Source organism: Ursus arctos, unplaced genomic scaffold, assembly GCF_023065955.2.
Source record: "Ursus arctos isolate Adak ecotype North America unplaced genomic scaffold, UrsArc2.0 scaffold_28, whole genome shotgun sequence".
NCBI classification, from domain to species: domain Eukaryota; kingdom Metazoa; phylum Chordata; class Mammalia; order Carnivora; family Ursidae; genus Ursus; species Ursus arctos.
The window spans coordinates 21,311,670-21,337,099 of record NW_026622963.1 but is presented as its reverse complement, the minus strand read 5'-3'; the positions used below and the strand labels follow the sequence as shown (position 1 = coordinate 21,337,099).

Sequence of the window (25,430 nt, the reverse complement as noted above, 5' to 3'; positions counted from 1 at the left end):
GCTAGGACCTCTATTCTTACAGAAAGGGTCCCTTTGTACAGCCTGTTTCTAATTTCTCCTAAATTTGTTTTTTTTTACCTTTTAGGCATTTGTGAGTGTTCTCATGAATATGTCCCACCCCCCATCCATAACTGTGGCTGGAAGGATCACATCATCCCTCATCTGCGTGGTCCCCCTCAGCAACAACCCTGAGAAGCAGACAAGACCGGCGTCATCATTTCAATGTTACAGATGAGAAAACACAGGCTTTTAGGGACTGAATTGTGTACTCTAACCCTCAGCAACTTAGAGTACCACTATGTTTGAAGAGAGGGTCTTTAAAGAGGTAATTAAGTGAAAATGACACCATTAATAGGCTCTAATCCAATATAACTAGTGTTCTTGTAAGAACAGGAGATTAGGACACAGACACGCACAGAGGGAAGACCGTGTGAGGATGCATGGAGAAGGCGGCCATCTACAAACCAAGGAAAGAGGCCTTTGGAGAAACAACCCTACCAACACCTTGATCTTGGACTTCTCGCCTCCAGAACTGTAAGGAAATAAGTGCTTACTGTTTAAGCCACCCACATGGGGGTATTTTGTTCCGGCAGCCCTAACAAATTACAACAGACACGCAGAGGTATCAAGGGACTCCTCTGGGGTCACACCCAAGAAAGACAGAGTCAGGCTTCTAGCACTATGCTTCTTCCTTTCCCCTGGAATAATACTTAAAATAATGGTGTCTGTTTTTAGAGTTAATTTTTTTTCTGTAAATAAATCCTTAAGATATTAAGATGGAGAAACTCAAGTAGCATTTTTAATTCCATTTATTTGGGGCTCCTCTTCTAGTTGAGATGTAGACAACATGGAACGCCGTCACTACCGCTAAAACAACCACAGCAACAAACACTGTGTAAACTATTACACCTTTTTTTTTTTTAATCCACTGGAGAGCCGGGGTCTCGATAAAGTTGAGAGTAGAACCGAAGCTCAGAGGGATTGAGCCCTTCGAAGTGAGCCAAGACTGGCAGCCACATGTTTCCCCGCAGCACAGGTGGGATGGGGAGTGGAAGCAGCAGCAGATAGAACTCTGTGGCAGTCAGAAGGAACCAGCCAAATCCTTATCAACCATGTGAGCTGAAAGGATGGCTTGGATCTGGAGCAGGGGCGCCCTGAATCCGCTCCACCGGAGCTTTAGCGAGTATGGTGACCTGCAGGAAGTCAGGACAAGGACAGAGAGCAGAATGATACCTCCACGGTGACATGGGGACTGGGACCTAAGCTCTTCCGGTCCTGCCTCAAGACACATGAAACCAGCGGAGAACTGAAAGTAGGTAAAGCTGCAATCCAGGTCAACCCACCTCAACTCCCGATCAAACAGTAGAGTTGATCTCCTGAGCCTCGCGGCCTCTTTGTCACTACAAGAGAAGCCAGCTGAGGACAGGCTGTCAGAGAGAGAAACAGCTGTCGAGAAGCCCAGCCTGGCCAAGCCTACCTGAGGCCCAACCTCCCGCTCTGCTCCTCAGTTCCACGAGCCCGGGGCGGTGATGTTGTGAGTGGTTAAGCCAGTTTGATTTGTCATTTCCAACCAAAGGAATCTTAATGGACACAAAACACGAGTCCCAACCAATGATTTGTTACAGATCATATATACAACTGTTAGGCAAATTATTGCATCAATTGGCAATATGCAATTTCTGAAAGAGTTACGGCAGCCTCTAAATTCTCACTAAAACTCACTTTATGATGGTATAAATGAATCAAACAATACTACAAAATAACCACCAATGGTTTTCTAAAACAATCGTTTAACAGAACGGGAAGGAGACATCAATGTCTTCGCAGGCGCCATTGTCGGACGGCATATTTGTGTTACAATGAGCACACCGAAACACGGCAGGGTTCCTCACTTGACAGTGTCTTATAGGAAATTAGTTCTAATAATCTGCCACCTGCCTCAACCATCCACATGGTACATCTACCATGATGGAGGAGACAGAGATCGGAATTGTTACCAAAGCCCATGAAAATGGGAAGATTCTAAACTGAATCTGAATGGAGAAGTTAAAATAAGCACAGAAGACGGACAAAAAGTTTTGAAGTCAAAATTGGGAAATGTTTCAAAATATCCAAAGTATCACTTTTGCTGTTGAGAATTGCCCCCAAAACCTTCAAAAACTCGTGCTGTGGGGGAAAAAAAGAGAGAGAGAGAGAGAGAGAGAAGAAGAAGAGGTGAAGGAGGAGGAGGAGGAGGAGTAAGGCTCGCAGATGCCATATTTTTCATGCCAAGTTCCAATCCGGAGTGACACTTTATGAATCATTTTATAAGGTCCTAAAAATAAGGAGCAATAAAGGTAATAGGGTCGGCCTGTCCTCTCTCTGGGAGCCCCAAAGACTGCTAGAAATCCAATCTCAGGATATCTACGAGAAGGCAGTGGTGGGTCCTTCCAGGTGGCCTTGTGCCTGTGCTAGTCCCTCTATCTGAGTAGAGCAGGGTGGCTTACCACAGTTCAAATCTCAGGTAAACTGAGTGCTTCATGGAGGAGGAAGAATTATCAGACTCCTCCTCACCGGCAAGAGCCAGCTGGTTACTGCCAGGCCAGGTCCAAGGTTGGGGTAACACCAGATCCAAAGTAAGGCACAATGACCCCCAGGACAGCCAGGGTCAGCCACAGAGAACATGTGCCCAGAGGAAATCCTGGATGATTCATCTGATTCCTAGTTCCAAGAAGCCAAAAACGCATCTTGCTGGTTTCCCAGTAAATTGATATTCTCAATTTCTCAATGAAATTCCTAAATTCCCAGGAAGTCAATAGGGCCTGACTGCCTTATTGGCTAAACCTATTAGAAGGCCCATTGTCTTCCTCAACACAGCAACAAAATTTACAGAGTGTTTCCCACAAAGCAAGAAGGACTTAGAAGGGAGATCAATACCCTTCTCTGGTGTCTGTGTTCCTCCCCAGGACAGTCGGAGCTGGCCCCAGCTTGGGTACACACACGGCTCTAGCACGATGACTGAGACATGGGGACAGTGAAGGGGAGAGGATTTTTTAAAGCAAACTCAGAGATCTCTTGCATGACTGCTCTTATTTTAACTTCATTTCTATCACGTCCTCCCCACCCAGGTTTTGTTCATTTCATTTCCTTCGTTACAGGCTAAACACTCTATGGAAAGGGTGCCTTGAAACCAGCCTCAGGGAGAAAAATGCAAACCCGGGCACAATTTATCATTTTGCCAGCAGTCCTGGGTATCGGGCATGTCCCCAAAGACGATGGCAGCAGGAATGAGACCAATATTCCATGATATCGTCCACAAGCCCCCTGGGTCTCTGATCCTGACTGGCCGCTGATGAGTGCCGGCCTGAATAGAGGGAAAGGTGAGACTAAGACGTATTTGCCCTTGGACTTCATTGTGGGGTCCTGCCTGGTGGTTCTCACCTGAAAAACACACTTCCGATGGCCCACCGGTGCTGTTACTCGTGTTTAACACTCCTTAGCTCGGTGGTTCTCAGCACCAGCTGAACGTTAGAACCACCCGGGGAGATCTGAAGGCACCAGATGCCACGACTGCACCCGAGACCAAGGAAAGCAGCTCTTCAGGGACAGGACCCAGGCGTGAGCAGCTGTCAAGTCTCTCCAGGTGGTGCCAATGGACAGCCAGCCCTGGGACCCACCGCCTGGGCATAATCCCCCTGCCTCTGAAACAATACATTCGGATGAGCAGAAAACGCACACGGATGTAGAAGGACCAACGGTCACTTATTTTGAAAGCAGATTTTTTAAAAAACTGTTCCACCAAGACTGTCAGGTGCCTGATGTTTAAGTAACACCCCCACAAGCCCCTGCTTGCGATTTAAGAGTGTGTTTGAGTTACTAGTCATGTCATGCTGAGGTCCACCCTCCCCCACTTCTGTAAGGAAGGAGCAGAGGAAACCCTCCCGTATGGTGGCATTCTCTATTTACCACTCAGAGCTCTGCTGGGGTTTCAGAGACGGCCTTGATTCGGCAACATCACCTCCGCCCTCTCCCTGCCGAATGCAGACCAGCTAACGAAGGAAGCTACCTGCATGAGATCAGGTCTACAGGCAACAACTGAGCTGAGCTGCGAGGCTTATTCACATGTCCCAAAGCTGTCCTAAAGGAGAGTCACATCACTGATGTATTTCCAACATCACTGGAATACCAAACAGAGACACTGTATTTCCTTATCCAAAAATAAGTCTTTAAACTATAAAAGCACAACTCCCAAAGGTCAGCCGTGGGGTCCCATGCCCCCCAGGAGGAAATGCCATCTGTGAGCAGCAGCTTTTCCGTCTTCATCAGGGGACGCCCACAGGAAGACTGCTGGTGACAGATCAATGTCCGTTCCTGTGACCGTGAAACGGTCTTCAACACCTGACCGTGAACCCACAGGTTCCTCAAATAGAGGCACAGAATCGAAGAACCCTGGGTTCTCACCCCAAGCTACTTGTCACAATCACCTTTCAAAACCTGGACACCCCAGTCACACCCCAGACCAACCGGATCAGGATGCTGGGGGACAGGTCAGTGCCAGGCACTGCGTAAAGCAGTGGTTCCCCCACCTCAGCACACATCAGGAGCACACCTGTGAAGCCACGGCTTCCGAGGCCCCCCCAGGTGCAGCCAGGCCTGGGGACCCCCATCTAGAAGAGCCAGCTCTGGCCAGGGACAGAGGGAATTCTCATTCTAGCTCTGCCACCAACCCAGGGTTGGGTAACAAAGAAGCCATCAAGATGTGGGGGACCTCAACTCGTTCCTGATCTATACAACCAAGGCACTGCATGAATGAGGTCCTGCGTGCCTTCCCTTTTCAAAGGGCTGCTACACAGAAAATGCTAACACGATCCAGATAGAGAGGAAAAGGCAGTGGCCTTAGGGGCCATAAACAGAACAGCCTCAAAACACAGGGGAAGGTAGGTTCTTGCTCACAGGACTTCAGTGCGTCTGGGGACGTGCAGTGAAACGGCTGAATGGCATGTGCTGTCAAGCGAGATGTTTCCCAGACTCACCTGTTAGAACCTGGCAGAGCTGCCCAGGGACCTGGGCCTCGGTGGAGGCGCTGGGTGTCAAGGACCATTTGCGCCTGACCAGGTGCTCTCGTGCGCTGAGCGGGCCCTGGGAATTGTTGAGGGGCTGGATTAGCACCTGCTCCTGCCCAAGCTGGATGAGACCAACCTGCCCAGAAAGAGGAAAATGGGATATGAGTCATCCTCGCTCACGCACACCCACGACCCCGACAACCCGAGGGCAGCAAGGCCACCTGGCTATGGCCTGGGCCTCACATCTGGGGCTTTTGGTTTGCAGGGATCTCTGATTCACTGAGCCCAAGAAGGAGCTTCTGTGGGGCCTGAAACATCCCATCCTGTGGCTATGTTGGGGAGGGGGGCATGGGGTCACGGGGTGCAGGGATATATACAGCAGCACCCACTTCTCGGGCTCGCTTTCAAAAGAAATGTATTATTTTATTAGTAGTAAAAAGAAATTTTCTTTTAAAAATTAGTTTTAAAATCATCTTCCAAAAGTCCACTGGAGGAGGCAATGCCAAAAGTGTTGGGGATGAATGACAATTACATCCCTACTGGGGGGGAAAATGTTTCTTATCCCTGGGCATATTAAGAAGGAAAGAGGGTGGAGTCAGTCCTGTGACACCAATAGCTTTGTGACAGGGGATTTGTATATTCTTTCAGAACTTGTGGCGTTTAAGAGAAATAGACGGACTATCCCATGGGTTAGATTTGATTCTAATTTAAAGCACATCATGGACTTAGATTTGTGATTTTAAAATCTTGGTAGGCTTAGAAGCAGTATTAGAATGTGTATGAGAACTTACGACTGCCCACGTTTATAGGACTCCTTATCAGGTTTGTAGGAATCACTGAAATACTCGCAAAGGGCTTCTTAGCCAACCAAAGAGCTTGAAAAGGAAATTGCCTGTGTTCAATTTCTCAAGGCAGTTTTAAAGGTTTAAAAGTTGTTAATCACCAAATTTACAAGTGGCGCCAAATATTATCCAAAGCTTCCTTGAAAAGGACTGCAAAAAACCTGCCAGATAAAAGGGATTAAGAGCCCACTTATCTAGGTGAGCACGGGCAAATGTATAGAATTGTTGACTCATGTTGTACACCTGAAACTAATATAACCTGTTAATTATACTTCAAGAAAGAGTTTTAAAAACTTGCTAGATTAGAAATAGGATGTGACTTGTAAACTGAAGGAAAAATTTAAGAACTAGGTTTTTTAATTGGCCACTTTAATAGAGTGAATATTAATTTTAAAATATAGGGGCACCTGGGTGGCTCAGTTGGTTAAGTGTCTGCCTTCGGCTCAGGTCATGATCCCAGGGTCCTGGGATCGAGCCCTGCATCGGGCTCCCCCTCCTGCTTGCCCTGCTTGTGCTCTGTCATATAAATAAATAAAAATCTTTAAAAAAATAATTATATTTATATTTATACGCACACACATACACACACACACATATATATATATATGATGCAGAGAACTCTTAACATCCCTTAGAACCAATGCTGACGACATGAAACTAACTTGTGCTCCTTCCCTGGGATACCTGCTGCTAGTTTCCCTTCTGAGGTGTTAACAAAGCAAGGTAAACCTCCTGGCAAGGAATGCCACTGAGCCCCAGGCTGGAGGAGGACCCGAGTTTGCACACTGAGCTGTGCGGCCCATGGCGCCTCCTCCGGATGGAGGCCCAGGACCACCTTTGCGAAACAGATTCCAAAGATCAAGCAGACCCGTCCGGCCGAAATGAGCATCATCTCTTCTCTCTCCCCGTGAGCCTCTTTTGTAAAGGCCGTGTCATGCGGAAGCGGTGCTTGTCAAACTCCAATGCACATGAAATCACCCAAGCGTCTTGGGTAGGCCCCGAAAATGTGCATTTCTAACGAGCCCCCGTGTGACACTAATGCTGCCGGTCCGGGGCCCCCACTTTGGGCAGCACTGCTCTCCAGCACAGCAATTCCTCCGGCCTCAAGGACAGACCTCACTCCAGCCAAATGGCAGATCTCCTCTACATTCGGAGAGGATGCCTGGACACCACGCCTCTTTCAAAGTAAACCAGATCAACTAATAAGATCGCCTCCAACCCCGAGCCCCCAGAACACAGGGTGAGACCGTACTTACAGCTCCTAGCAGATTTCAAGGTTTCCATTTCATTAGAACTTCTGCCAAGAACAACTCAAGAGATTTTACTGCCCAAATAAAACTGTCTTAAAGTGGCATTGCATGACCCGCAGGAAAGCACGGCTTTCTTCCCTCTCCTTTGAAGTTAGAACTTGAATTTGTTAACGAAGATACTTTGGGGAGACAGAAGAAGTGGATGCAGAAAGTGGCTGTGGGGGGGGGCGGTACGCAGAGCTCCCCTGGGGCTGCACCTAAAGAAAGCCTCCGTGCAGAACACACCACTCAGTAACCGTGGCGAACACTTCCATGGGTCGAAATAACATTGGCAGGTGGGGCACAGCACGCGGGATGAGCCCCATGTGGAAGGAGCCCCGTGCTCCCCGGAGGATCTGCTCAACTTGGACTCTGGGTGTGGCGGGTCACAGGCCCCTTGGGTCTAGCACGTTCAAAGCCGGTTACCCGTCCGTTGTAGTGTCTGCCTTCACAGGCTGCGGTATAGAAGGATGGGCGGCGGGTAGCTCTCTCCAGGGCCACAGAGGGGCACGGCCCCTTGGCGAGAACGCCTGCACGTGCACACATCCAAGCCACAGCGGAAGTAGCCCCTTCGCTTTAGCAGGTCTTGTTTGCAGGGCCCCACAAGCCCGCTTCCACCCCTTTAGGGAGGACGATGGTAACAGTGGTAAGGTAACTACGTGCGCGGACGGACCGAGCTCTACCCGGCAGCTTCTCACCCTCCTGGGACCCGGCTCGCAAGCAGACGTGGCCAGGACTAGCACCCAGGAGCGAGCGGGCCCGGGCACAGCCCTCTCCCTGAGGAGCCAGCGCAGGGAAGAACCCTGCCCTGCCCCTCCCCAGTCCCAGGCTGTCACGAGGCTCCCTGAAGTGTCCCTTCATGCTCATCCTGTCGTCACGGTACCAGTGATAAAATGTGCTGTTGAAAAGTGCCACTTGTGCCCCAGGCATGCGCACGCACACACACACACAGAGGTGCCATCTAGCCCCAGGGCAAACACTTGCCAGCCCTCCTTATCTTTCCCTGACCTTCCCTTTTCCTCCTCCTTCTTCCCCAAAGAATCCCCCTCCCTTGGCACCCTGGTGCAGCCCCTCACTGCCCACTGTGTTATGGGGCATTTGTCACAACCTGATAGTTTGTTCCTTTGAGACAGGATCACAAGGAGTCCTCATTTTTTCCAGTATCTGCCATGTAAGAGTTACTCAAGAAAATGTGAGGGGAGGGGAGGGGAGGGGAGGGGAGGGGAGGGGAGGGGAGGGGAGGGGAGGGGAGGGGAGGGGAGGGAAGGGAAGGGAAGGGAAGGGAAGGGAAGGGAAGGGAAGGGAATGGGCTAGCATGGCCTTTCCGCAGTCCACCTTACTCACAGGTTCTCATCCCCGGCTACACGGTAGAGCCATCTGAGACACTCCTGATGCCCAGGCCCCACTTCGGGCCAACTGAACCAGAACCCCTGGGGGGGAACTCAGGCACTGGTGTTAAAAGCTTGCCAGGAGATCTCAAAGTGCAGCCAGGGTTGAGGACCGTCGTGCTAGCTTTTAGCTCGGGGCCAGAGACGCCGACCACCTCCGGCCTTGATTTAGACGTCTGGAAGTAGCCTGGGTTGGAAATGGACCTTCCTCTGACCCTGGGGCTCTGGCCCCTGCCCCGACTTCTAGCCCCCGGCTGCCCTGTGGCCCCAGAAGCTAGGCGGGGCTGCTCGAACTTGCATTCCTCCTCCAGTCACCACCGCTCCTGAGAAGTGAGACACGGGGATGTCCTTCCCAAGGCCTCCATGCCCTACAGATGGCAGTGAGGGACAGCAGCAATGAGCCTGAGGTTGTGGGAGATGAAAGGGGCTGCAGACTTCATCTGAAGACACACAGCTGTAAAGGGATGCCTGTGGCAGACAGAGCTGGGGGCCCTGAGGCCGCGTGGTTTGACTGGATGCAATAATCCTCCCTGAAACGGTGCTCTTAAAAGAGAAATCTCAAGTTGCTAAGATGTGGTATCCTACCAAAGCAATGTGTGTCCAATAAAATGCATCAGGCATCACCCGATATCGTAACAGTTCTGAGTGGCTCCTTCGCGATTCTCTTTGTTCTGGGTGCTTGCTTTGAAGCATTTCTGTACTGCGTTAGGAGAGCATTATAAATCAGGTAGCGTTAACGCCAGCCCAGCCTCCAAAGCACGACGAGCCCTCCTGGCCGCGTGGAAAATGCACGAAGGACGTATGGACCTTCATCACCTCTGGACATCAGCACAACTTCTCAAAATGGAGAAAACATTTTTAAGATAATGTTTATATACATACAGATATCTATCTATCTATCTCTAGACACATATCTGTCCTATGGGTGCCCAGGAACTGAAGAACACACCTGTCTGAGGGGATGACGCCATGCGACTGTCAACCTCACTGGAATTTCAGGGCCCGGGGATCCCTCCGAGCCCCCTGTGGCTCCTTGGTTAACTGGCGTGGCTCCTAGGTGGCCTTCTCCCCGTAGATGGGTTAGTGGGGGTGGTTTGAGATGATGCAAATGGCATTGTTCGTTTGCTTCCTGGGTGAGCAAGTCTGCTTCCAAGAAGGAAAAACAATCCTGTGACGGCAGACCCTCCTGCACCTGCCTCCACCTTTCTGGGGGGCCTCAGTGGAGCTCCTGCAGAAGGAGCACGCCCGACCCCCACAGGCAAGAGGGGCTTCCCAGCCTCCACACCGAGTCCCATTGCCCCTGTCCGAGAGTGCCATCCAGAGCCCCCTCTCAAAGTCCAGCTGCTGCCTCTGCAAATGCCAGGCGCCTAAACAGAGTCTTGGTCTTCTTCCCGAAGCCAGTGTCCCCCTGTAACATGGGCCAGTCACTGCCAGCGTCTCCCCCTTTCTGATCACTAGAGTCAGTCACAAAGACTGTCAGCTCTTCCTTCAGAATCTCTCTTGCGTAGACATCTTCCTTCTCACTTCCACAACCCGAGGCTTGAGGCTCGTCCCATCACGCTTCCAAATGCCCCCCTCCTCCAGTGGCCCCCATGCTGCTATCACCAGGGACACCCCCCCAGTCGACAGCCAGAAATGCTCCCCATTGCGTCGAGACCTGTGTTCCTCAAAATGTGATCCCAAGCCAGCAGCAGCACGTGGGAACCTGTTAGGGATTCAAGTTCTCGGGCCCACCCAGACAGACCGGTCAGGAACTCTGGAGACGGGCCCAGCGACGAGAGTAAGGAACCCTCCGGGGAACGCTGACGCCAGCTCAAAGTGGAGAACCACTGCTCTCTGATAAATTCTAAATGCCTTAGGTTGGTACCCAGGGTCTGGCCTCACCTAATCCACACACTTGTCTGTTCAGTTCCTCTCCTACCATCTCCTAAAATAATCATCTCCGCCCCCATCCCCATCACGCAGCCACATCGTGGGCCCCTGATCTAGGGAAGAACCTGGCCTTGGAGGCTCTGCCATCACTCCCACCCCCTGCTGTTCTAATCCTTCTCCCTGACCCCACCCCACCCCAGGGCCACCCCTGCTCTACCCCGCAGCCACCCTGCAGGCGCCAGGGTACCTTCCTTCCTGGGCGAATCTGGACTGCCTTCTGAGACAGGGCCCACACTGTATTCCTCTTTGAGGCTTGCTGCAAACCCACCGGAGTGTCCCAGCCAGGGCAGGTGTGTGATAATGATCTGTTCATTTAGTCAACAGCGCTGACTGATTGGTTGATTTATAACTGGAAAAGTCTGGGCCCCAGAGGGCAACAGAAGAAATGTATTTTTAATGCCTTATTGTGCCAGGCTCACCCTAAATGATCTCACAGACTTGATCTTACTTCATTCTATCAACAGCCACACGAGGCTGATGTTATTTACCCCTCCTGGGGCTGCAGACGGGACCGATCAGAGGAGGTGGCTCACTTAGGATCACAGCCCCAAACGCCCGTGCAGCCTCATTTCCTAAAGAACGAGAACGTGGCCGTGCAGACGCGTGCAGACGTGTGCACGGGGAAAGGATCAGCAGCAACTGTGCGTGGCTCCCTCCGACGTACCGGCTGCAACACCGTGCCCCGGTGCACGCGTCCAAACCCACGCAGCTGCAGCATTTCAAAGCTCAGGAAATAAACCCCAAGAATGCAATCAGTCTAAAACATCTTCGGTCTATCATCCCATCTTGCACTTTTTTCTTTTCTCACGATGTTGCCAATTACATTAAAGCTCCGATGTGGAAATCTAGTTACGGACTGTAGGTAGGACGCTGGGGAGAGGTGCATGGCCTCCATGGTGCCCATTAGCGGTGGGGGCAGAAAGTCACTGTGAGGCCACGTGAACACCCTTCCAGAGGAAGAGGTGCGATACGTTAGAATTTTCCCATCCAAGTTCTTCCCTTCAAATCCTCCACGCCTCCAAACTTCACATTGTCTTTTCCCTATTTTCTTTATTTTCCTTAATAGCCACTCAACTATTTTTCTATGAGGCTTTAAAAATGTGTGTGCATTTTCCAAATACATTTACACGGTAATGAGTTCTTCAGTAACATTGAGTGATAACTCTCGTAGGACTCTGTGCTTCTCACAATATCATGGTGCAGGACACTGTAGTTTGGCCTACATGCTCTCTTCCCAATGGTCTCCATACCGTACAAGTTTTGCCACAGGGGATTCCTGTCTGGCTGTATGCAATCAAGTGATGCTGTATTAAAAAGCTGGGCAAGTTTATAGTCAAGCAAAAGAGAGTTTGATAATTCTAAAGGGAGAGACAGCAGCCTCCCAAACCTGCCCCCTTCCTCAGAGTCGTCATGGAAACACAGGCTGCCCTCTTGATTACCAAGTCCAACTCTTGCAAGCTGCCTGTTCACTGACTGTCTGACCCCAGCCCCACTCTCTTCCTATCAGTCTACCCCCATGGAACAGAGATGAGCATTCTTGCAAAGCTCCGGAGCAGCTACCAAGCTGGCCCCCTGTGCTTCAATCAAGCTGACCGGCCAGAGCCAGGTTGGCCTGGGCCATAAGGTCAACCCCAGGGGCCAACCAGGATGAGAGAGACTCCAAGCAAGGATCCTGTGGACTGTGGCTGTGACTTCAAGGAAAGCACGCCAGGAACCTTCTCTCAGTCCCTCTGGGGTGGCCTGGCAAATGGGTATGGCTTCTTAAAGTTCCACAGCCCAGAGCTCCGGGTGTCCTGTCTGATCTCAACATTTGTCTCATCGAGCGCTCCTGGCAGGCCATGGCCTCAGCCCAGAAGGGAGGGACAGGGTCAGCTGGGTGGACTCTGCTGAGTTTACACTCATTAAGGAAGAACGGCCACTGCTCAGCAGACCAAACCTTTATGCTCTGAGCCTCCCCTGCTCTCTGGCCTCATGTGTGGGGATGGAAAACAGCCCCTTCATCCACTCATTTCAGACTTTTTCAGACACTGACCCTCATTCTCTCCGTTCAAGTTCCCTCTTTGCTGCCTGCTCGGGTGAAGTTTAACCTGATTCCAATCCTGCCGGCCTTCCGTGAGCTGGCCCCATCACAGGAGGTGGCCGATCCAAACTTGCATAAATTCTCTGGGGGTGGAAATACCTGCCTCACATACCCAAAGTTCATTGCTTTGAAATTACACGGTTATAGAAACTCTTCCAAAGACTTACGTAATGTCTAAGGACTCCCTGAAACGTAAATAAAATGAAGAAGCATAAACAGAAAACAATTAATACTTGCACCTAGGGTCTCTGAAGAGCCAAGAAGTGCAACTTGCACAGCTTTTCAAGCTAGGAGAGGGAGAACACCACAGGCCCACGCCTCTGCCCACAGTCAAAAGCAGCAGAGGCAAAATGGAACACGAGATTTACGCTTCACGCCCCATAAACAAGTAATGATCTACTCTAATTATGCATCTGCTTTAAACAGATACCACACCTCTCTGGAGACGGCACAGACCCACGCACAGGGAACAGAGCCCACGTTCCCCTGCACCACTCCCTGCTAAGCCCCTCGGGAGATGTTTGATGCATCAGGATTTAATTGCTACTCAACGTCGGAATAAAGTTTTATTGAATAAAGCCACATCCATCTGTTTATTCACTGTCTACGGCACTTCTGCGCTAAAAGGACAGTGTGGACTTAACCATGACAGAGACCATATGGCCCACAGGGCCTAAGATATTTACTATCTGGTCCTTTCCAGAAGAAGTTTGCCAACCCCAGGCTCGACTTGATCTTTAGATCCAAGGCGGCTTGCGAATGCTCCCATCTGTGGACATCAAAACTCTCCTACTGGCTACCGCCCCTCTCCCACACCTTGCAGGTGAGCCTGTCCTGCCAGACACCCCGCACACACCCCCCATCCCACTTCTGGCGCTGCCATCTGAGTCCACAGTGACTAACACAACATTACCACCCAGCTGAACTGTCTCGAGCGCGCTGGAGAACCCTATTCAAAGTGAGATAGAGTGCCGTGCCAACTTGGCTAGCCCGAGCTCCCGCTGCTTTCCGTTCCGGACATGTCTCAGGACTACCTCGCGACCAAGAGGTCCACTCCGAGTCACCACGCTGTCTCTTCCTGCCTGCCTTCGGCCCTCCCTCTGCGGAGGGCACTCAGGAAGAAGTGTCCGACATTTAGGTCACACCAACAGGATGAGCAGAGCAGATGAAACACCAGAAGCGTCCGCTCCTGCAGGAATTTTAGAATCTGAAGTCTTAGAGGTCCCCCCGCAGCGGGGACGGGCTGAACGCAGACTCTTGGCGGGGTTCCGTTATCTAAAGCACAGCGCCCTCACATGGTGCCGAAGGGAAGCACAGTCTCCCCGAACACGGGAGGACTCAAGTGAACCCTCCTCGCACAGCTCCGATGCCGTCTGTGAGAGGGCCCCGCGTTCAACTCGGTGAGGATTTGGAACCAATGTTATCCAGATTTCCACCCTCAGCTCCTTCACAGATAGCTCCTCACTGGAAACTTTACACCGAGAAGTATAAACTCTGACCTCTAGAGAAACTCACCAAACCGCAGCAAATGGGATTCAGATGTTTCCATGTACAGTACAGTGATGTGACCTAGACTTTAAACACTTTGGCAAAAACAGGAAAAATGATGTGGGCCTTCCAGTCCCTCCCAGAACATGATACAGCCTTGACCCGAGTCCTACGGTGATCTGAGCCTTTCTCACTCCTCCTTAAGCCTCCTCACCCACAGCCCACATTCCCTGCCCCTGTTCCACATTAGTTCCTAACAGGCTGCCTCCACGGTCCATTTTCCTTGTTTAACCGAAGACGCCAATTTCTCCCAGCCCAGCAAAAGTAGATCACATTCTGATCAGGACCCAGAAAAGGCCTGCAAGGAGAACTAGTGAAAGCCAATCCCAGGAAATTACCCCCCCTCCCCGAAGTTCCTCTACGAAGCTGGGAAGAAAGCAGGAGTCTTACATAAAGACTTGGACCCCCAGGCTCTCTGGCTCTGCTGCAGATTCTCTAGGACTTGTTGCATGCGATGTGGGTAAGGGCTAGAGAATTCTAGATGGTGGAGCAAGATAAGGCGGAGGTGCAGGAAGCAGTTTCTTCTGCCAGGGAAGAACAGACACAAAAGAGTATCAGAAACTGCTTCCGCAGAGGCCAATCAGGACGGAAGACACAGAAACAACTCGGGCGCTTCATGCTCTGAGCCTATACCAAGCTTTGCTGGGGGCAGCCCACCTGCCGGCCATGTGCACTCCCAGGGGGCATGATGGAGAAGCTGAGGAGCATGTGGCTGGGCACAGCGTACAGGGATCAAGTGTGAGCACAAGCAGGGCAGACATGCACCAGAACTTCCCCCTGCCCCTCCGAGCACTGAACAGGTGCTTCAAATGTAGCCGGGCAGGGTGCGGGGGGTGTGGCAGCTACTCCCTCCGCAAGGGAGCTTCTGGGGACGGTAACAGGGTCTTATCACCAATGTAAGCAGCCCTCAAGCCTGGCTGAGCATGACTGCCAGACGCATACCCGCTCCTGGTATAAGGGAACAAGAGTATGAACACCCCCCTCTCTTGGTTCTCACGGTTCAACTAAAAAGAGAAGGTTAGTAGCCTGTCAGGGGACCCCAACAAGCTTTCCTCTTCCGGGTACAGAAAGACTCAAGAGGACAGAAGGGAGGTGAATGCTCACTACCCTACCCCCACCTCCAAGAACAGATGAGATATACACTTATAGGTGTTCCCCATGACACGCACACAACACACCTGTGCAGATGCAAATAAATGTGGGGGAAGTGTGCCTCTTGGTCTAGGGTCTAGGGGCCTGACAGGTTTCACCCCCGCCGGACCTGTGCTCCCCTGGCCGGCCTGCTGCGTCTCCCCCTATGCAACCCCAGAACAGCACAGTCCCCGTACACTTCAGAGGTTCGGTACAGCTAGTGGAAGGCACTGGACAATCAGACGCTTCCCCTCGCACCCTCTTTGCTCAGAGACCCTCTGGAAGGTCGGACGGGAAGAGGGGAGGTTCCCTGCGGACGGCGGGAGGTCACCCCTGGAGGCTGAACTTCCCGCCAAGGCGCCGCCACCCCCATCCCGACCTGCCCTGGGGACCACCCCCGGCGCCACGACAGATCGACGGGCCGACCCGGAGGGGGCGCAGGCAGTACCAGGCCGCCGCCGGAGCCGCAGGCGCTGAGCGAGACGAGGGAACCGGGGTGGCCGAGCACTCGGCCTGAGTAGAAGCACAGCTCGGCGGGCCGGCCGCGGCGCCCGGCCGCGCCCGCCTCCTCCACCTCGAAGCCGCGGGACAGGAAGCGCAGGTCGTGGCGAAGCTGCAGGTACAGGTCGCGCCCGAAGGCCGGCAGGTGCAGCAGCAGGGCGCGCTCGCCAGGCCGGACGCGCGGGGCGGCTGGGGGCGAGCGGGGACGCCGGCGCTTTCGGGGCCCGGGGGCGCCGGGCAGCGGCGGCAGGTGCACGTCGTCGGGACGCACCCGCCGCGGCAGCACCACCTCCACGTCGGCCGCCGCGTCGCCGACAGCTGCGGGGAGAGAAGAGACGCGTCAGCGCGGCGGGGCCCGCCCGGCCGCCCGCCCTCCCTCCGGCCGCCCGCCGCGCACGGGGTCCAGCGCTGGGCACGCCGCGCCAGCACGGGGACAACGGGCCCCGAGCGGGCACTCCCTTCCCTTCCCTCGCCGCGGCACCTCCGTGCCGGCCAGCTCCTCCGCCCGGGCCCCGCGCCACCCGGGAAGGGCTCTAGCGCGGCCGCCCGACCACCTCCGGGGACGGCGGCGCGGCATCCGCGCCCGGAGACCCGGCGGCTGCGCGGCCGCCCGGGAGCCGCCTGGAGCCCGGTCCTCCGGCCGCGGCCCGCTCCCCCTCGGCCCCGAGCGCTGTCAGCGGTCCGCCGCCGGACCCGGGCCGCGCAGGCAGGCGGGGGCCGCCAGGACGCCTTGGGAGGGCAGGAGGAAGGTGGCCGCGAGAGGCACGGGCGAGAAGGGGGCGGTGGGCGAGGGAGCGCTACCTGTGCCCGGGTCCAGTCCCCAAACCAGCAGCAGCAGCAAGGGCAGGACGAGAGGAGGCAGCAGGGCGCCGTCACACATGGTACTTGGGAGGAGCAGCCCCCCGGACGGTCGCGGCGGAGCAGGAGCGCGCGAGGCGGCGGCGCCAGCCGGAGTGAAGCCCTCCAGCCTTTGGAAAAAGTAATTAGCGCTGCGGACAAACCCAACGTGGTAAATCCCAAGCCCCGCCTTCTCCCCGGAAAACAGGAGGCGATTGGACTCTGGCTTTCCCCTGCCCCGCCTCCCCCTCCCCCATTGGCTAGAACTGGTCTAAACCAGGGTGCGTAGTTAGGTTGTAAGCAGTTTCTTACACGTGGTTTCTGGGCAGTGGCGGGGACGGGACAGCAGGTGGCGCCAGGGAGCCCCCTGGAGCTGCGCTATCCTGGAGGACCTGTGAGGACACCTGACTGGTCTTCAGTGTCTGTCCTTCTTGTCACAATTCTCTCTGACCCTGCTGCCCAGCATCCCAGGAAGACAGGCCAGAAATCGTTCTGGACAACCGGTTTCATCCGTAAAAACATATTCTTTCTGCATCTAGAGTAAAACTAGTTTAGGGTTGTTTGTGGCCGGACACTTTCTGGCACACCTGAGTTTACACCTGATGGCTAAGTGCAATGCAGCAGTATTTAACCAAAGCCTTCGCACCTCCTGCCGTCTTTATCCTCACAGAAGCCAGTAGTACAGGCATGATCACACCCTTTTACAGATTGAGAAACTGAGGGAGAGAGAGCTGAAGGAGCTTGCTAATTACCCGGTGAGTTTCTGTCAAAACAAGAGCTACCATTCGTGGTCCTGACTTCCAGCCCGGTGCTGCTTACCATGAACAGCAAGCAAGAGGCTTCAAGGACAGGTGGGAGGCAATTTCAGCCTGGGGTGGGTTTTTTTGGGGGGGGGGCGCTAGGAAACTTGCACAAAGTGGCAAAGCCTGGATTTCAACTTGAGTTCATTCTTCTCCCACCAGAATATAACTGAAGTTTGCAAGAAAGATGATCCCTTCAGCTTCCTGAGGAGCATCTTGTAGAAAACAAAACAAAACAGAACTGAAGCATAAGGGTTCTCAGGTCTCTCCCCCTCCCTTCTTTGTCCTGTTTTCTGTTTCTGTTTTCTAGAAGCAGAGAGATTACAGCACTCCTACTGGACTCTGCTCGGGGCCTTTCAGAATCTAAAATGTATCACAGGATTCCATGTCATCAGAAGGAATCCAGAGGTGAAAACTGTCCAGTGTCCATGACATTTAATTAACCCTGGCAGTGGGCTGTGTCACTGGTTCTCAATAAAGCCCACCACTTTTTCTCCAGCAAACCGGCTAATCTGTGTGTCCTCCAGGGTGTAGCTGATGGACTCCTTTTCTGTTCTATCTGCCCCTGCCCTCCACAGCGGCTGGCCACTGCTGGGCACTCAGCAGTCCATCCACTGCTCGGGGTAGGGCGGGGGGGGGGGGTGCTGCCACTCGCTGCTAGGTACCACACACATCCACACGTGGCCAAAAAAGGCTTGGCGCTTTGTCCCTCCCCTTTAACAGCAGCCTCAGCCGACTGCTGATGGCACAAGAAATCATGGGGAGCTTTTTGGTGCAACTTTGTTAGCAAAAGAGCCACCTCACAGACCTGCCCCCTGAAAGCCAGGGAGCAGCAGTCACTCGGCTTCGCAAGAGCAATCACTTCTGCCATTTGCAGGAGTCCTTGTCAACCTATCAGATGCTGCTGCAATGCATGAGTCCATGGGAGCATGCAAACTAAAGCAACAGCAAGATACTGTCTCATCCCCCAGACTGTCCAAAACTAAAGAGCTGGGAAATAGCAAGAATTGGAGAGGACATTCTCCTGCCCCTGGGTGGGAGTGCAAATCGGTACGGCCACTTTGAGGAACAATCGGGCAAACTGTAGTCAAATCTACAATGTGTACACCCTTCAACTCTGCGATCCCACGTCTGGTTAATGACCACAGGGAAACATGGGCGCACGTTTAAGAATGTTCAGCACAGCGCCTTATTAAGAGCAGACATGTTGAAAACCTGAATGGCCATCGGTAGATAAATGGCTGCTAGAACACAAGGCATCGATTAAATGCAATAAGCTCATATTTACAACACCATGTCGAGAACTCCAAGACTGGTTGTCATTTTTTTTTAAATCAAGTTGTGGAAGAATGCACATGAATGATAATACTTCCGTAAATACACACAGTATTAAATCATTTGTATGGTAAAATCCTAGGGGGAAAGTCTGGAAGCATACACGCCAAAGTTTTTTAAGGTTTGATGTTCTTTTTGTATTAAACTGCATGAAAGGATGCCATTCAGGGTCCAGGCAGGATAATTGCTACCATTCTAGGTATTTCAAGCAGGGGGAATGTAACACGGAGAACTGACTACAAAAGTAAGGAAGAGCTAAAAGGGTAAATTCAGTGATTATATGCTGCCCCCACCCCTGCTTCTGTGGTGCATTCCAGCCCCAGGGGCGTCTGCTTCCTGCTGCATCACTGAAGACACCATCATGGTTGGTTCTGGATCTACCAGATGCATGAACTAGACCGGGGCTCCATGTCCATTGCCACACCAGCAACTTCCAACACCTGTTGAAATGGATCCTTATCTCTCTTCCTTGCCATCTGCTCTCCTCCCAGGGCCTCTTTTTGGTGGAATCTAACAGGAAGCCTAAGAAATGTAGGGGAGAAAAGTCAGGGGGTCATAGCATGTAGGTTGCAGGCTTTCAGCCTCAACGATGGAAAGCAGCCCTTAGAAGCAAGCATGTGGAGCCAAGAGACAGACCTTCTAAAGGTCTTAACCTGGCCTAGATGAGTCTGAAGTCCCTCTCCCCCTCACCATTGTGTTCATCAGTCACCATTAGAAGTTTAAGCATTCCTTCCAGAATGATCTAGTGTTTCAGTGCAATCCCTATCAAAATTCCATTGGCATTTTGCACCAAAATAGTAAAAACCCAAAATTCATGTGGAAACACAAAAGACTTCAAAGAGCCATAGCAACCTTGAGAAAGAAGAACAAAGAGGGAGGTATCTCACTGCCTGGTTTCAAGCTATGTTACAAAGCTATAGTGATCAGAACGGTAGGGTACTGGCATTAAAATCAGACACATAGACCAATGGAACAGAATCAAAAGCCCAGAAATAAAGCCAGGTGTATATGTCAACTAATATTTGACAAGGCAGCCAAGAATACTCAAGGAGAAAGGACGGTCTCTGATAGATGGTGATAGGAAAACTGGACATTCACATGCAAAGGAATGAAATTAGACCCCCGTCTTACACCACTCACAGAAATCACCTTGAGTTGGATTAAAGACTTAAATGTAAAACTTGAAACCATAAAACTCATAGAAGAAAGCACAGGGGACAGCTCCTCGGGATTGTTCTTGGCAATGACGTGTTTGGATGACACCAGAAGCCCAAGCAACAAAACCAAAAATCAACAAGGGGGAACTACATCAAATCTAAAAGCCCCTTCTGCACAGCAAAGGCAGCCGTCAACAAAATGGAAAGGCAACTCTGGAAAGAGAGAAAATATCCGCAAACAATATATCTAAGAAGGGGTTGATATCCAAAATATATAGGGAAATCTTAAAACTTAATAAAAAAAATTATAATCCGGGGCACCTGGGTGGCTCAATAGGTGAAGCGTCTGACCCTTGGTTTTGGCTCAGGACATGATCTCAGGGTCTTGAGACTGAACCATGCGTCAAGCTCCAAGCTCAGCACGGAGTCAGCTTGGGATTCTCTCCCTCTCCCTCTGTCCCCTTCTCCCCCCCAGTTCGTGCATGTGCTCCATAAATAAATAAATAAATCTTTTAAAATAATAATAATAATAATCCAACTTAAAAATGGGCAAAGGGCCCCAATAGACAATCTTCCCAAGAAGACATACAAATGGCCAACAGGTGCATGAAAAAACACTCAAGATCACTCATCATCAGGGAAAAGCAAAGCAGAAGCACAATGAGATACCACCTCACACCTGTTAGGATAGCTGTTAACACAAGGACAAGAGATGTCAAGCATCGGCGAAGATGTGGAGAAAGGGGAACCCTCATGTGCACTGTTGGAGGGAGTTGAAACTGGTTCAGCCACTAAGGAAAACAGTGTGTGGGTTCCTCAAGAACTTTAAAATAGAACTACCCTACGATCCAGCAATTCCACTCCTGCATAGACATCTGAAAGAAGACATGACACCAGGTGAAATAAGTTAGTCACAAAAAGACAAAGACTATACAATTCCACTTATATGAGGTACCCAGAATAGTCAGATTCATAGAGATACAGGGTAGAATGGGGAAATGAGAGGCTGTTTAACAGATGTAAAGTTTCCGTTTGGAAAGATGAGAAAGTTCTGGAGATGGAGAATGGTGATGGTTGCAAAACAGTGTGAAGGTACTTAATGCCACTGAACTGTACACTGAAAATGGCTAAAAGTTTTATGTTATGGTAAGTTTTATGTTATGTGTATTTTCCCACAATAAACGAATGCTTTAAAAAATAAATCATTACCATTGGCTATGGTCTCAATTCATCTTGACACACATAAATAGCCTTGTCTTAATTTTGTGGAAGGGTGGGGCTTAATCCCATTTCACGGCTGGAGCAGAGGGCTCCGGGTAAGGTTAAAACAAGACCAGTGAGCAGACAAAAACCCTACAGGTGGCAGTGACGATCTGAATCTGACGTAAGGGAAGCCATCCCCCGGTCTGGCTGTCAAAACAATTTGTTGTCCTCCTAGTTGACAAAACTCAACTTTTCAGCCTGTGCGCTTGATTTTATGAACAGCTCTATTCTGGTGGGCAGTGGTCTTTTCTGATCCTGTTGTCCAGCAATGGACCCCCAGCAGGTCGGGTATACTGCCTCTCTTGGCCTCTCTCTTCCAGTGCTTCACAGGGGACACTCGGGTTTGGATGCTGGTAGCCATCAGAGACCATCACTGCTCTTGTGAGTGAAAGCAAGACCGACTCCGCCAAGACCCACTGTCTCAAAGCCCGTACTTAGAAATAGAGGGCCCGAGACCCAGACCCGACAGCGTATAAAAAAAAGTGTAGGCACTGAAGCCAGCATGGTCCTCTTGAATTTTCCACTCAGGGCTTTCTTGAGCTGATAATTGGTGAGTCCAGGGGCCAAGACTCATGTGCAAACTTGATCTGTTTGTAGGTGGAAGAAGGCCCCTGTGCTCTAGAGATCAGTAGGTGTTGGTGGGGTGTTGAGAGAGGGTGAGTGAGGGGATTCCACCCCGCAAGCCTGGTCTTTGAGATTCAATTCACTTGGCTCTGGAGGCGAGGAGCCCTCCTTCTTGGCCACCCATGAGATGCAACATCCTCTCCAGCAGGGGGCGTCCAGCATCACTCTTGTCTTCTAAGCCAGAGTTGGTGTGAAATGCAGCCCTCCCTGCTCCAAAGGCAAGGATTTTCTGATTTCTATTTCACCCTTTTCCTGGTGAGCCTGGATCCCGGCCTGAAATGCAGCTGATGGCCAGCATCCTAATTCTCTGAGCGAATCTTGCTCACCTGTCCCTGCGGGGTCTGCACGCCCCTCCCTGTACCTCCCTGGACCTCAGGGTGAGGGCCGCATGTGCTTCACCAGGAATGGGCGCCCTTGCCACAGGAGACCATTCTTGCCTGATTCCGGAAATGGCCCCTGTCTGGAAATTCCTGCTGGGCTCCGTCTTGCTCACCCAAACAGGCCTTCAGGGCAATAATGAAGAACAAGTCCAAGTTCCTGCTCCTTTCAAAAGTAATTTTGTTTTAGTCTCGCTATTATTTGTTCAATCAAGGTTGCTGCTTGCCATACCCATTCCCATATCTGGGCTCTACCCACCCCCCCAGGCTGTGCCCATGTGGTCACAGCCTGCCCGGAGCTGAGTGTCCACCAAAGCCTTCAAGGGTCCCCAGTGTTGAAAAGACAACTCTATCTGCACGTCCTTCTAGAGTCACCAGAGGCACCCTCTGTGGGAGGTAGCACTTGCCGCCCCCCCCCCCATGTCTGAATTAGCAGGAGGAGGGCCTTTGGTGTCAGACCTGAGCGCAGGGCTTCATCCCAACTAATTCCTCTCCCCAGCGAACAACCGAAAAAAACAGTATATTTTCTGTTATTCTGTAACACACCTTTCTCTTCTTCCACGTCTTTCTCCTCTTTCAGCCTTGCCCCTTGAGGGACCAGAGAGGTTCTCTCCCAGTTCTTCCTTTGCTCAAGGGGAGCAGCTTGTCTGAAATAGTGGCCTAAAATGCGATGCCAGTACAGGCTGGAAAACAGAAGTGACCCAAATTTATATGCGATTTTAGTAAATGCAAATGATGATGGCTCAGATTGGCGTGGTAATGATAGAGCATTCAACAGGTGGCTGCTGTCTGCGAGCTCAGACGAAACACAAGTCGGCTTCTGTGATGGTTTTAAATTCACCTGACCCTCGAACAACATGGGTTTGAACTGTGCAGGTCCACTTATGTGCAGATTTTCTTTTTTTTAATAAATACACTACAGTACTCTATATGTATTTTTTCTTCCTTAGGACTTTCTTAATAATATTTTCTTTTCTCTAGCTTACTTCATAATAAGAATACATAATAAGAATACATTCAACATGCAACATGCGTGTGTTAATTGACTATGTTATCGTTAAGGCTTCCGGCCAACAGCAGGCTATTAGTAGTTAGGTGTTGGGGGAGTCAAAAGTTCTATGCAGATTTTCAACTACACGGAGGTCAGCACCTCTAACCCTCATGTTGTTCAAGGGTCAACTGTATATCTGCTAGTTATGACCCTCTTCCCTCCTACAGGTGGAACCTAACTCCCCCATGTGGAAAGTGTGTAACACTCACCGACTTGCTTCTAACAACCAGAATGTGTTGGGAGTGATGGAGTGGGGCTTTGTGATTACTGGGGCTACATCATAAAAAGAATACACCTCTGCCTGTTGTTCTCTCTCTCTCTCGTTCTTTCTCTCACTCTCTTTCTTGACTTACTTTGGTGGAAACCAGTGACTAGGTCATGAGGTTACTCAAGCAGCCCTGTGGAAAAGCCCAATGAAAAGGTAACCAGCTTGCTAGAACCAACTAACTAGCCATGCAAGTGAATCACTTTGAAAGCAGATTTTCAGGGTGCCTGGGTGGCTTAGTTGGCTAACTGTTTGACTCTTCATCACAGCTCAGGTCTTGATCCTGAGTTCAAGCCCTGCATTTAAAAAAAAAAAAAAGCAGATTCTCCATCCTTGGATGATTTCCTCAAACCTTCAGATGATTTGAGGCCCCAGCCTTAGAGTCAGCCCCAAACCTTATGAGCAGAGACAAGCCACCCCCACTGTCCCCTGGCTAAATCCATGACCCACAAAAACCAAGAGAAAATAAATTATAATTAGTTTTTTAAGCCTCTAAGGATTTGGGGGGGTGGGTAATTTGTTACACAGCAAGAGCTAACTAGTACAGATGCATAGCACATACTAAAATCAACTCCAAGGTAGATTAAGGATTTGTACGAAAACATTCATTCAATGGTGGCACGCAGGAGGTGGTCATTAGTTCAGTCTACTCAGAAGTCGCCTGCAGGACAGCTCCAGCAGGGTGAGCAGGGTGACGACATTCACCCGAGCAGCCAGAGAGCTGCTTGGTCCCCATCCATGGCTCCTGCACTAAGCCTTGGCCCAGGTCCAGGGATGAGACTGACTGGCTTGCCTGGCAAGCAATGAGTGTGGGTGCTTGGATCCGTGCCTACATGTGTTTGGCACCACCAAAAAGAAACGGGGAGTCTTAGCACCCAGAAGGTAAGCAGAAACACCAAAAACCAAAACAACCAAAGTCACACAAGAAGGAAAGAAAATCCTAATACGTGCCTGGGCCTGCACAGGACAACTTGTACACAGTCATCAGAATGTAAACACTGTGAGATGATTCTCAACTGTTCAAATCAACCAGAGAGAAATGCCAGAATAAATCATTCTGGTTACAGAACCAACTGTAAAAATTATCACCCTGGAAAATGTACAAAGAATAAACACCAAAGGAAGAGAGGTGAGAGGTTAAAAAAAAATGAAGAGAAGTATAGAGGGTAAGTATCCTCCCCTTCCAGAGTGGAGAATCAAAAGATATAGCCTATGGCTGATAAAATAAGAAGTAGAGGGATGCATGTACTTTTTGAATTGCCAAGGCAACCAATAGAAGAAGTAAAAATCTCTTCTGTTGGGACAGGAATGTGATAAGAGTGAGGAAAATCCTTATACATTGTAGCAATAACTCAACTGATAATATTTCCTCTTGAGATCCAAAAAACATTGGTATAAGAATAGTTTTTTAATGAAACGAAGGAAGCCATCTGAAAAACTAACAATAGAAATAGTTAAATAGGGAGTGAGTCTGCAGGTAGAGAGAGTTGGAGCAGGTGGGATTGTTTCATGCTTCAAGAAATTTCTTATCATTTGATTTCTTTGCTGAGTGTAGTATTTTGGTTTTTTTAAGAAGATTTTATTTATTTATTTGAGAGAGAGCAAGCAAGCAAGGGGAGGTGCAGAGGGGCAGAGGGAGAGGGAGAGATAATCTCCAGCAAACCTTCTTCTGAGCACAGAGTCCCATGCAGGACTCCATCCCACAACCCTGAGATCATGACCTGAGCCAAAACCAAGAGTCAGATGTTTAATCCACCGAGCCACCCAAGCACCCCTGTGAATGTCGTATTTTGAAAAAATGCAATCTTTAAAAAAAATTCCAGTGCATCTCCACCTTTAATATACTTAACATTCTGCCTCTGTGCTTTCGAGTAGGGCGCATTTATATAACGTCATATACACAACGGACTACTTAACCTTAAATAACCCTGTGAGAAAAAAAGAACACTATCTCTCATTATCAGACAG

The 25,430-nt window shown here is 50.7% G+C and overlaps 1 protein-coding gene across 1 annotated transcript in view; it reads right to left on the bottom strand.

The window, feature by feature from the left end:
* ADAMTS17 (ADAM metallopeptidase with thrombospondin type 1 motif 17) overlaps positions 1-25,430 on the bottom strand; it is a 351,717-nt gene that overhangs the window by 318,594 nt on the left and 7,693 nt on the right. Inside the window, exons 3-5 of the mRNA XM_057303716.1 lie at positions 16,555-16,721; positions 15,701-16,071; positions 5,013-5,178 (exon numbers count right to left, since the gene is read on the bottom strand). Coding sequence (XP_057159699.1) covers positions 5,013-5,178; positions 15,701-16,071; positions 16,555-16,721 — 704 coding nt within the window. The remainder of the gene's footprint in view (positions 1-5,012; positions 5,179-15,700; positions 16,072-16,554; positions 16,722-25,430) is intronic.